Below are 12722 nucleotides of genomic sequence, written 5' to 3' on the forward strand. Positions count from 1 at the left end.
ATCTCTCACCAACCTATAGGCAACCATATTTGAAATTAATTAAAAAACAGAAGGAAAAAAATGACAACCACATTTGAACAAAAATTCTGATATTTTAAACCTATTAAAACGGTCAACCGTCCCTCAATACACGGCCATAGTTACAATGCTAATAGCCGTTAACCACACAAAATATTAAAACAAGAATTAAAAAAATTGAATGGTAAAAATTCAAAGTAAATCCCAAAAAACACTTTTAAAAAAAGAAATATGATTAATATTCCAAAAGAGACTTCCCTTTACTTTTGAGGCCAAAAGAAGAAGCTACTAGCATTTAGCAGCTCCCTCTTTAGGCCATTTTCTCTATAATTCCCTCTCTTAAAACTCAAAACAAAACAAACCAAAACCAAAAAAATGACAAAACGTTTGCTCCTTTGTTATAGAAGAATGCTTCATTTGAATATGAAAAGGAAAATCATTTGCAAATTCACAATCCTAAACAAATATTTTAGTTCATTTTGGAACAAAATTCTTGCTTGTTGGATAGGTAAGTCTATTAATTATAGACAATTGTCACATAATCAATCTTTTCCGAGCACCACCACCGGGAATATGGCTTCTCCGCCGTCGTCCGCCGTCACGAGTTCGGAGAGTGGATTTTCGGGGAGTTTAGCATCTACATGTTGTTGTGACCATTCTAAGGATTCGTCTGAGGATGTTGTTGCGTTGAAGATTAGCCTTTTGGGTGATAATCAAATTGGAAAGACAAGTTTCTTGGTTAGTTTTTTCTCTTTCTATTCTTGATTTTATTGAATCTTGGCCTCATTTCTGAGGCGAATCCCAAATTTAAATTTGATGGACTCAATTTTTAGATTTTTATTATTGAACTCATTATACTTCTAAAATTATGATTTCAAAATTTAATATTTATTGAAATTTTGATGATTTTTGTCGTATATATCTATAATCCGTGTCGAAATACTAGGCTCTGCCCATGTCGAGCTGATTACCTCCAGATGCCTAGTTTTGGGTATCTAGGCGGATCCAGGATTTAAACCATGTGAGTTCAACTTTTAAAGTTTTTAGAATGGATTCCTATGGGTTCATATCTACTATTTTTACAATTTTAATAAATTTTTACATAAAAATTTTTCGCTCTGCGTCGAAAGTTATGGATTCAGTTGAACATGTGGGTGATACAGTACATCCGCCTCTGCAATTGGCCGAGGAATGAGTTGTTGTTTTATATTATCTTGGATTTATAATTTTCGGTTCATGAGCTAACTTTTGGATTTGAGTAACGCAATATGTCAATTTTATAAACAATAATTAGGATTCTCTCAATTTCTAGTTTATGTATTTATAATTTTCCATTTTTCAAGCTTGGTTTTGACTTTTCTTGTGTGTATTTTCAATTGAAGACAAAGTATGTAGGAAAAGAGAAAGCAGCAGATGAAGACTTTTCAACAAAAGGGTTAAATCAGATGGATAAAACTTTGTGTGTGAGAGGGACAAGAATCTCATATAGCATTTGGGAAGTTAAAGGTAATATATGCATTCGATCTTCTTTTATTTTCTTTTAATAGAACAGAGAAAAGGGTATTAGAAAATACCAATTTAGATCTAAAACGATGTGAATTTAATCAAAATATTTTATTTTCGATTTTTTCTGAAATGATTATTAATAATGCAGATGATGTTTCTGCCCCAACTAATATTCCAATGGCTTGCAAGGATTCGGTTGCTATGTGTTTCATGTTTGATCTCACAAGTCGATGTACACTCAATAGGTATGAGTTATTATTATTTTTTTTTTTTTTTTGAATTAGAAGGTAGGATTTTTTTTTAAGTTTACATTTCCTTTATAATCGATCCCAATTTGCTTAGAGAGAACAAGAAGCTAAGGATGATAATTCTAAAGTTTACGTTTGCTTTATAGTCGACTCCAATTTGCTTAGAGTTAACGCGGCGTTTTTTTTTATTGTCTAAAATTATTTTGGTGTTGAATTGCAGTGTCATTAGCTGGTATCAACAAGCAAGACAATATAATCAGACAGCAATTCCTGTAATGATAGGAACAAAGTTTGATGACTTTGTGAAATTGCCATTGGATCTGCAATGGACAATTGCAAGTCAGGTATTTTTCTCATTCTTTCTTGACTCTCCGAATACTATAATTCTGATAAATAAACAGACGAGAAATAAAAAACATTAATAATAGTACTTGATTAAGAGAGACATATTTTGAATTGATCACATTCTGGAACTGAAAGCGAAAATACCAGATTTATAGCCTTTTGGCCAAGCAGCAAAAATCAGTTTTTTTTTGGAAGTGTATTTTTTAAATGGTTTTCTCAAAAATACTTTTCATAATAAGCAGTTTGTGTTTGACTAATTAATTTAAAAATTACTTTTGAGGAGCAATTAGTATTTAACCAAGTTTTTAAAAACTGTTTTAAGTCTATTTTTCCCAAAAATGTTTTTGGAGAAAAACTACTTTTTTCTGCTTCTCCAAAACTGCTTCAACTTCTACTTAAAAGCATTTTTTGTCCTTCTAAAAGCTTGGCCAAACACTTTTTTTTTTTTGATTTCTCACTCGGTATCCAGTACGCACATTGGGGCCCGACTAATCCGGATTCGCGCCGGAAAGTCTCACATTGGGGTGTAAAGTTGGCCAAACACTTCTACTTTGAAAAATAAAACACTTTCTTTTACAAAAAAATGTTTTTTGCTTTGTAGAAACTTGGCCACATAGGTTATTAAAACTCTATGGAGTTCTATTTTAAATTTTCTGCCTCGAACCTATTATATTTTTAAAATTATTAGTTCATATCTATTTGGAGTATATGTTACAATTTTTTTTTCTTTTAGAATTTTCAGTGTGAACTCATGTTCATGACTCCAAGATTTTATAATATATTTTTGCATCTGGTTTTTTTTATGTCCTCATATCTTCTTTTCCTAATCACATGTCTTGGAGATTTTTGATATTCATAGTGTTCTAATATCATTTTCAACAGGCAAGAGCATATGCAAAGGCAATAAATGCAACACTATTTTTCTCAAGTGCAACCTACAATATCAATGTGAATAAAATCTTCAAGTTCATTACAGCAAAGCTCTTCAATTTGCCATGGACATTGGAGCGTAATCTTACCATTGGAGAACCAATTATTGATTTTTAGGTTTTTTTTCTTCTATTCTGTAATTAAGGGAAAAAAAAAGAGTTTGCGTTTTTATATTATTTGTAGATATGATGAGAGAATCCAAAAAAACCAGAGAGAAAGAAATGATTCACATAGTCAACCGGTCACTGGAAATTGTTTCAACCAGTGAAAATTCGGGTTGTCTTCATATGACATTTTTATGCATTGGAGAAATTTCAATTTTCTTTTTCTCATTTCCTTTGAACTACACAATGGCAGTTTTAATTTCTATTTATCATTTCCTTTCAAAGGTGTGATCCAACGAACAATGAAGTGAGACAAAAACTATAGTAACGCCAGAGTTCAAGTCTCAACATAGGCAAAAACCTAGGTGATTGTTTTCTAGGTGACTTCTTTCGATTTGTCTAAACCTTGCAGGCAAAGTTATACAATATCTATATTGGTAGAAAGTAACAATCATACGGTGAAATAGTCAAGTGTGAGCAAGTTAGCTGAGAAAGCTGTGGGAAGCTCAATTACTAAAGGAGCAACAACTATAAAAAAATATGCTAAAAAATTAAGGGATCGTTTGGTTTGAGAACAAGTTATGCTGGGATTAGTTATCCTGATATTATTTTTTATTGATTGTTTAGTATGTTGTATTAATCATGAGATTGTCAATTTTACTGCTTTATCCCGGGATAACTTATCCGGGAATTACTATTTCACCTGCTGACAAATATAAGTTATCCTAGTACTATTTTCAATCCTGAGATAATTTATCCCAAAATTAATAACCAAACAAAGAATAAGACGGTACTAAATTTTTATATTTTTGCTTATCCATCATACCAAATGACCCCTGAGAGGTTAAATTAACTAGGACTGAGCTTATCCAAAGAGGGATGAAAGACCATATCAAACTCTTCTCAGAAAACCAACAGACCATTTAAACAGGATAAAACACAGCGTTCCCATATGGAAAAGTTACTAGAAAGTGAGTATTACATCTTTAAGCAATACAATATCGTCAAGAATCTGCATTCTAGAAAATCATACTATGTATCTTTAATAGAAATCAAAAGTAATCCAGTATTTAAATTGTGATGACCCAAAAGTCATCACTTGATTTACAAGTAAATTATGTGTTTCCAGGTCCTAAAAACTTCCTTTTATTTTACATCAATTTGCGTGCGCAATCTGGGCGTATATCCGGAACGCTTTTATGTGAACATTTGATGAAAATGCTAATTTGGCCTTTAAAATTGAATTTAAGTTGACTTCGATCAACATTTTGGGTAAACGGACCCAGACCCATGATTTGACAGTCCCGGAGGGTCTTAGAAAAATATGGAACTTGGGCGTAGCCCGAAATTGAATTTCGAGGTCATAAGCCCGAGAAATGAATTTTTGAAGAAAATTATTTAACTGAAATTTTAAGAGTTTTTGGAAATTTGAATGTATTTGAAATTGATGGTATCGGGCCCGTATTTTGGTTCCGGAGCCTGGTACAGGTCTTATATGGTATTTAGGTTGAGCCTGTAAAATTTGATAAGAAACGGACTTGAAATGACGTGAATCGGACCCTCAGTTGTTAAAATTTGAACTTAAGAGTTCTTGGGATTCTTCTTTGATTTTAATGCTAAATTAGCTGTTAAAGGTGTTAATTTGGAGATTTGATCGCATGAGTAAGTCCATATGATGTTGTTAGGTTAGTATGCATGTTTGGTTTGGAACCCCGAGGACTCGGGTGAGTTTCGGATAGGTTTCGGGATGTTTTTACACTTAGAAAAGTTGTAGGTTTTGCTGTCTCAGGTGCACAAAAATTTTGTTCTTTGCGTTCGCGTGGCTTCACTCGCGAACGCGTAAGGCAAGTTTCCTCATATGCCAGTTTGGTCTTCGTGAACGCGGAGTTCAGGACGCGAACGTGAAGCTGGGGGGGGGGGGAGTCACCCTACGCAAATGCGTTCAGGCTCTCGCGAACGCGTATGATTAATGGGCCTGGGGGAGGGATTTCAAATTGCTCTACGCGAATGCGGCCACTTGACGACGAACGTGAAGGCTTGAGGAGCTAAAGCTCCGTGAACGCGATGGCCATCTGGGCCTAACCCATCGCGAACACGCCAAGCCCATCACGAACACGATGAAGGCTTGCCCAGTCATTTTTAAAACATTAGCAAAAAAACGGGCAGAACCCATTTACTTCATATTTTCAAAACTAGAGAGCATTGAGGCGATTTTCAAGAGACAAGTTCTTCCCTAAAGCATTGATATATGATTCTAAACCTTTTTCTTGCGATTTCCCATTGCATTTCAGCAATCTTCACCCAAAAATCTAGGGTTTTTATGGTAGAAATTGGGGATTTGGGTAGAGTTAGGGCTTTTTGAATAATTGGAATTTAGACCTTGTTTTGGGGTCGAATTTCAAAACTAATTGCATATTTAGGCTCGGGGGTGAATGGGTGATCGGGTTTTAGTCCAAACCTCAAGTTTTGACCAACCGTGCCCGGGGTCGATTTTTGACTTTTTGGGGAAAATGATAGAAATCATATAATTAAGCATTGGTTATGAATTCTTTAGCATTTATTGATGTTGTTAAATTAATTTGGAGGCGAATTCTAAAGGAAAAGCAGTGTTTGAGGCTTGAGTTGGTTGTGGAAGTTCGAGGTAAGTGTTTGGTCTAACCTTAGCTTGAGGGAATAGGTATTGTGCTATATTTGCTAAGTGCTAGTGTAGTGTACGACGTATATGTGTGGTGACGAGTATCTATACGTCATTGTCAATCATGCTCGTGAGTCTTAAATTGTAATCGTTGTGTTTCTTAATAAGTACTAAAAATGCCTAAGTTGTTGATTCTTCGTGTCAGACAAGAATTATGGCTATTCTCGTGGTATTTGATTATGGTTGAGTATTGGTTCTAGTTGAGGTTTCTTTTGTGAAGTTAAATGTTGGAACAAAATTGGTTATAGCTGACTCCTTTACCGAGATGTGTTTATTCTTATTGATGATTCCCTTGTCGGGATATTATTTTGTCCTTATTGTTCAATTGCCGGGATTCTTTGTGATTGGTGTTGATTTGTGTATTGGGATCGGGTTGCACGCTGCAACAACATTATATGAGATCGGGTTGCACGCCGCAACATGAAGTAACAAGGGAGGACATAAGGGGTCGGGTTGCACGCCGCAACAGTGATATATGATTGGATGGGGTGGCATGCCGCAATAATAATATATAATTGGATCAGGTTGCACGCCGCAATAACGTTATATGATTTGGATCGGGTTGTGTGCCGTAACAATAAATAATAAAAGTGGATATTTATTTATTATTGTTTCCTTACTCTTACTGATGCAATCCTTAAGATGTTCTTTATGTTTTTCTCCTGAGTTACTGTTGTTACTTGATATTCCCCCGTAGCATGTTCCCCTTCCCAGCTTTAACTACTAGTTTCCGTTATTACTGCTTGTCGTATATGCTTTAACTGCATAGGTTTATTTGGTAGTCTCGTCCTAGCCTCGTCACTACTTCACCGAGGTTAGGCTCGACACTTACCAGCACATGGGGTCGGTTGTGCTGATACTACACTCTGCACTTTGTGCAGATCTCGGTACTGGAGCATACGAACCTTAGCTAGGGGTTGCTGCCTTCAGTCCATCAGGAGATCCGAGGTAGACTTGCAGGCGTCCGCAGGCCTTGGCATCCCCTCCTTATCTAGTTTCTTTCTGTTCTTTATTATTCCAAAGACAGACATGTACTTTATTTGTAGTTTTTTTAGATAGTCCGTGAGATTGTGACACCTGTTCTGGGTAGTTTATGTTATGAATTTGTATCGGTATTTGCTTCAATTATTACATTTTATTCTTTCGCTTTAATATTTATGCTATTTATAAAGTGTTAATTTAAAACTGTTAAGGGATTTAAAATGAAAAGGGTTAAATAAATGGAATAATCGGCCTGCCTAGCTTTCACTAGTAGGCGCCATCACGACTCTCGGGGGTGGAAAATCTGGTCGTGACATAAATAGCAAACATAACTAACAAGAAAAAATGAAACGACGACTTTTCTGAAATGGTTATTTTCTCTCTCGGTGTATGTTAGCTTAACCTGCGCCTACCATGGGTAAGAGAGCTTGTATCCCATCTCAAAAAGCACTAATGGCGAAGGAGGCAGCTGATTCACAGAGTAACGCTCAACGAGGAACCAAAGGAAGGATAACAACAACTGAAAATTCTAGAAGTAAGCAATCGAGCACTAATGTCAATGAAACAGTACCAAAAATTCCGGAAAATGAGAAACTTAAGCAAATTGAAGCAATTCAAGTATGGAATGAAGTTCAGCAAGCATCAACAAGCACCAATCCAATGGTGCATGTGAGCATTGGAAGGAAATCATGGGCAGATGAGGTCAATGAGACGAATTAAGTGTAGGGGAAGAAGAGCTCATTGTGGGATAACTTTGATATTATAAAAATATCAAATGTTGGGTACAAATTGGAGTTTGTTCAACCTAAATCAACAGATGAGTCTACTTTTGTTGAAATTGAGCTGGATGACATTAGTACATAAATTGATTACTGGGGAAATGTCGTGATCTGCTATGTGTTTGGGGCTCGTCCATTGTTTGCAGTAATTCAAGGCTACATATAGATACTGTAGGGTAAACATGGTATAGATAGAATAACAATGTTAAAAAATAGGGTAATTGTTGTACGATTTGATACTGCAAGAGGAAAATAGGAGGCAATTGAGGGTGACATCTATCACTTTGACAACAAACCTCTCATTGTCAAAGCTTGGACACCTGATTTAGAGTTCACTCTTTAGGAGCCCCTTACAGTACCAATTTGGATCAAATTGCCAGCATTGGACTTCAAATATTGGATTCCAAAAGGGCTAAGTAAGATAGGGAGTCCAGTTGGTAAACCCCTAATGGTTGACCAGAACAGAGAAAAGAGGATTAGTCTGAATTTTGCTCGACTGTAGTGGAGCTTGAAATGGATGCTAAACTACCTGATGTGGTGATATTTAGGAATAAGAAGTGCAAGATAATAGCGCAAAGAGTTAGCTATGATTGGAAGCCAACTCTTTGTACCCATTGCTTAAAGTATGAGCATGAAGGAGTATGCAGACTAAAGAATTGAAGAAAGCTCCAAGGAATGAACAAATGAACAAAGAACAGACAGCAGACACTCAGGTGGAGAAGCAAGGTAAAGTACAAAGGGAGAAGAACCATGAAGCTCAGAAAACAAATTTAAATGCAATAAGGATTACTGCAGGAAAAGGAACTCTAGGAAAAACATAGCAATATGTAGCAAAGTAGTAGGTGGTAACAAAGGAAAGAAATGCAGAACAAGGTTGGCAAACACCTAATAGATATGGAAAGACTGTGGTAAGGCAGAAGGAAAAAATGGAGAAATCCAATTCATTCCAGATTCTTAATAAGCATGAGGTTCTCAATCTGTCCAAGGAGGGGGGAAAAGGAAGCGGTGTGAGTGGTATAATTATCCCGCATAATGGGGATGGTTAGTATACTAAGTTGGAACACTATGTGGCTTAATTCTCCTAATAAGCAAAAGGAGATTAAGCTCCTTTGCAATGAGGAAAGAGTAGGTTTAATAGGCCTGCTAGAAACAAAAGTTAAAAAAGAAATGATAGATCAGTTAGCAGAGAAGATGTTTGTTGGATGGAAGTTTGTAACAAACCTTGAATATCATTACAATGGGAGAATCTGGATCACCTGAAGGCCAGATTACTACCAGATAATACCTAGACAAAGGACTGCTCAACTAATAACCTGTGAAGTATTGTATGTTCCTCTCCAACTATCATTTGATGTAACCTATGTATATGCTTTTAATACAAAAGATGAGAGGAAGAGACTGTGGGAAGATTTAATTACTCACAGTAAATGATGTAGAAAACCATGGATGGTAATATGTGATTTTAATTCAGTTCTGAATGCAGAGGATAGAATAGGAGGAAATAAAGTGACATGGGCTGAAGTGGTAGATTTCTATAATTGTGTAGTGGAGTATGGATTGATGGAATTACCTGCACAAGAAAATAGATACACTTGGAGTGATAAATATGAAGAGCACAGAATCTTTTCAAAAATTGATTGGATTGTTTTAATGAGCAATGGTTTGATACCATTCCAGAATGCAATGCAAGATTTTTTGACAGAAGGGATTAATGATCACTGTCCTGTAAATGTGACTTTTGTGGAGGAGAGGCAGAGGAGTAGGCGATCCTTTCAATTTTGTAATATGTGGACTCAACATCCACAATTCATGAGCATAGTCAATGAGGGTTTGAAATATAATGTGGAAGGGTGCAAAATCTTTACAGTAGTGAGAAGATTAAAAATGTTAAAGAAGAGCTTGAAATCTTTAAACAAACAGGCATTTCATAACATAATAAATGAAGCAAATGAGGATAAGAACACACTAAAGCAGACCCAAGTTCAACTGCAGAGATGTCCTACTAATTCAGAATATTAACAAGCTGAAGTTAGTACATATCAAAAGTTCAGGCAGTCATCTTACCTAGCTAAAGTGTATTTACAACAAAGGAGTAAAGCAACATGGATTAGATTGGGAGATGATAATACCAAATACTTCCACTCAGTAATCAAGCACATGAAACTAAAGCATGTTATTGTTGACTATTGTGAAAATTTACTAGGGAGGAAAGCAACAGAAATGGTGCAAGCTTTTAGTAGTATAATCAGAAATGGGAACAAGCTATCAGAAGCTCAACAACAAGAGATAATGCAACCTCTTTTGGAAAGAGAAGTAAAGCAGGCTATGTTTAACAGTAATAAGAGTCCTGGTCCTGGTAGATTTGGGAGTGGATTTTACAAAGCAGCATAGCCAATTGTGGGAAGAGATATCATTACAGCAGTCCTGGAATTTTTTCAGAATGGTAACATGCTCAAGCAGATAAATGCCACTAACATTGCCTTGATATCTAAAGTGGAAGTTCCAGAAAATGCAGCTCAATACATGCCTATCTATTGTTGTAATATTCTGTAAAAGTGTATATCTAAAATGATATGTTCCAGGTTAAAGCCAGCAGTCAGTCAAATAGTAGCAGATAACTAGTCAGCTTTTGTACAAGGAAGGTCCATGATGCATAATGTTTTGATATGCCATGACTTACTAAGGCACACAATAGGAGGATAACTCCTAGATTCTTAACTCTTAGATGCACAATAGGATGACTTACCAATTATGGCTCAATAAATGGAGTAATGGAAACTCTTGATCACTTCAGTAAAGTATATGGTCTGATAGCCAATATGGAAAAATCTAGCATCTTTATAGTTGGGGTTGAAGATGGTATCAAGGATAAATTGCTGGAAAGAACAGGTTTTACTTTTGGAACATTTCCTATCAGATACTTAGGATTGCCTCTATCTTCAAGGAAATGGAACAAGATGGATTGTCAAATGTTGATTAGGAAGATCACTCACAGAATCAATGTTATATATGCTAACCAATTGTTATATGCAGGAAGGCTTCAAATAGTTAATGATATGCTCTTCTCTATACATAGCTTCTGGGGGAATGTCTTCATTTTACCACAAAGTGTAGTGAAAGGAGTAGATAGGCTATATAGGGAGTATATGTGGGCAAAAATGAGGGACAGAAGAAAGTGGCTCTAGTTGCATGGGATAAGGCATGTTGTCCAAAGAATTTGGGGGGTCTAAATATCAAAGGGTGTAAAGAATGAAATATAGCCTCGGTAGGTAAACTAATATGGCAGTTGGTTTTGAATAAGGAATCCCTATGGGTAAGGTGGGTTCATGGTGTATACATGAAAGATGATCATGACATATGGGCTTATACACCTCCAATAGATAGTAGCTAGTATTGGAGGAAGCTAAACTCAATTAAAGAACTGATGAAGGAATGGTACTCCCAGGGCAGATATACATTAACTCCAGAAGGGAGTTGCTCAATCACTCAAAGCTATCTTGCAATAATTGGTCGACAACAGAAACTGAAGGTTGCAGACTTAATCTGGACATCAGTAGCACAACCTAAACACAGGTTTATTGGTTGGCTTGCAAAACTTGGGAGGTTGCTAACTAAGGAGAGGTTGATTGGGATGCAATTATAAGTTAAAAATATTAATTTTAATTTGTGTAGTGAGGATAAGCTTGAAACACAGGACCACCTGTTTGTTGAATGCAGCTGGATCAATGCAGTAAGGCAAGAGTTAAACCTATAACTAGGGCAGACAGTGCAAATTGCAGGAATCAAACAAATGCTGGAACTGATCAAAAGAAAGCATTGGAAGCAATTCAAAAAGGAAGTGATAGTTGCAGCTAATATAGCAGTGATATACCATATATGGAAAGCTAGGAACATAAAAAAAATTCAAGGAAGAATTGTTAATAGAGCAGAGGTAGTTGAACAAATTAAGAGAGCAGTTATAGAAAGGATAAAATTACTTCAGAAGTCAAAGAAAGCATAGAAATGTAGAAGTTTAGTTAGACAAATTATCTATAATTAGTTATTTTTTCTGTTTGTTGGAGGCCTAAAAGTCTGTGGTCAGATATTTAGGTGCTCTATAAGTGTAATTTTTTTATGTTGTCAATGGTAATATTCACATTGTTACCAAAAAAAAGAAAAAAAATGAAATAATATGCACAATCGACCAAACTGTGTATTCCCGACATAAAAGACAATCTAGATTCTTAGGAAAATACAATATCACTACAAGTTTAAATACATTTATAGAAGCAAGGCTGTATTCTGGTTGAACTTCTCTATTAGGGGGATCCAGCTACAAGTAATAAAATGGCTCAGGAGGTTCCTCCCTGACCCTGCACACAGGGGCTGATGTAGAGTAGCAGCTATGGGTTCATTTGAAACCATAAATTTAAAGATATAATGGGTTCAATGTTAAGAGGCTTAAAGGTTAGAACCCATAAAGTTTAAATCCTGAATCCGTCTCTGCCTGCACATTGATTAAGCAGGTGAAACATGTTATCAAAACAAGCGGGAAAATTAACAAACTCAGCCTTTTGAAAAGAGAAGATGAACAAGTATAACATGCATATGATGCACATGTCATGTTGATGGTAGGCTATAATTATGTATTTTAATCGCTTATCGTACTCTAATTCACTACACTTTAATTGTGTTTGAGCTTTAATCGCTAGTGTTTTGCACTTATTGTGTGTTTTATACCTTGTAGGAGCAATTTTGAGTTATGTAGATGTTGTGGAACTAATTCAAGCTATTTGGAGCTTTGAAGTCTGAGTAAAAGCCCAAGGGATTAAGTCGGGATTGTGTTTGGGGGTCGAGGATCAATTCTGGACGTCAAAATTCAAGGAAGAAGCAACTGCTGAAGAAATGCACTAGTGCGAGGTACTGTGCGACGCATTAGTGCAAATTTTTGTTAGAAATTTTCAAAGTTCAGAGACTAGATTTTTTGTGGTCTGAGAGGAAAAAGCATTAGTGTGACGCATGGAAAGCATTAAGTTTGCAAGTTTTTTCTATTTCGGCTAGGAAAGGGAGATTTCGTCTAGGTCCGACCCTACTTGGTATAAATACATGGAAAGATGTTATTTTCTGGACTTTTGAC

At 35.9% G+C, this 12722-nt stretch overlaps 2 protein-coding genes across 2 annotated transcripts; both read left to right on the forward strand.

Moving 5' to 3' along the window:
• The first annotated feature begins 249 nt into the window (after positions 1–249).
• LOC104217468 (septum-promoting GTP-binding protein 1-like) lies at positions 250–3379 on the forward strand. Its single transcript, XM_009767737.2, has 5 exons — positions 250–756; positions 1401–1524; positions 1673–1769; positions 1993–2116; positions 3000–3379. Exons 1-5 carry the CDS (start codon positions 394–396, stop codon positions 3162–3164), a joined length of 873 nt encoding a protein of 290 aa, XP_009766039.1. The 5' UTR covers positions 250–393; the 3' UTR covers positions 3165–3379.
• A 6998-nt stretch (positions 3380–10377) lies between these two features.
• On the forward strand, positions 10378–11461 carry LOC138870343 (uncharacterized). Its single transcript, XM_070148140.1, has 2 exons — positions 10378–10728; positions 11324–11461. Exons 1-2 carry the CDS (start codon positions 10378–10380, stop codon positions 11459–11461), a joined length of 489 nt encoding a protein of 162 aa, XP_070004241.1.
• Positions 11462–12722: the final 1261 nt, after the last annotated feature.

Source organism: Nicotiana sylvestris, chromosome 6 (assembly GCF_000393655.2).
Source record: "Nicotiana sylvestris chromosome 6, ASM39365v2, whole genome shotgun sequence".
Taxonomy (NCBI): domain Eukaryota; kingdom Viridiplantae; phylum Streptophyta; class Magnoliopsida; order Solanales; family Solanaceae; genus Nicotiana; species Nicotiana sylvestris.

Bases quoted from the DNA above. Each gene is read 5' to 3' on its own strand.
- LOC104217468 (XM_009767737.2), top strand. From the start codon at position 394: ATGACAAAACGTTTGCTCCTTTGTTATAGAAGAATGCTTCATTTGAAT. The intron at 1,525-1,672 runs GTAATATATGCA...TTAATAATGCAG, and splicing joins TAGCATTTGGGAAGTTAAAG to ATGATGTTTCTGCCCCAACT. The intron at 2,117-2,999 runs GTATTTTTCTCA...CATTTTCAACAG, and splicing joins AATGGACAATTGCAAGTCAG to GCAAGAGCATATGCAAAGGC.
- LOC138870343 (XM_070148140.1), top strand. From the start codon at position 10,378: ATGGAAACTCTTGATCACTTCAGTAAAGTATATGGTCTGATAGCCAAT. The intron at 10,729-11,323 runs GTAGATAGGCTA...TGTTGAATGCAG, and splicing joins CACAAAGTGTAGTGAAAGGA to CTGGATCAATGCAGTAAGGC.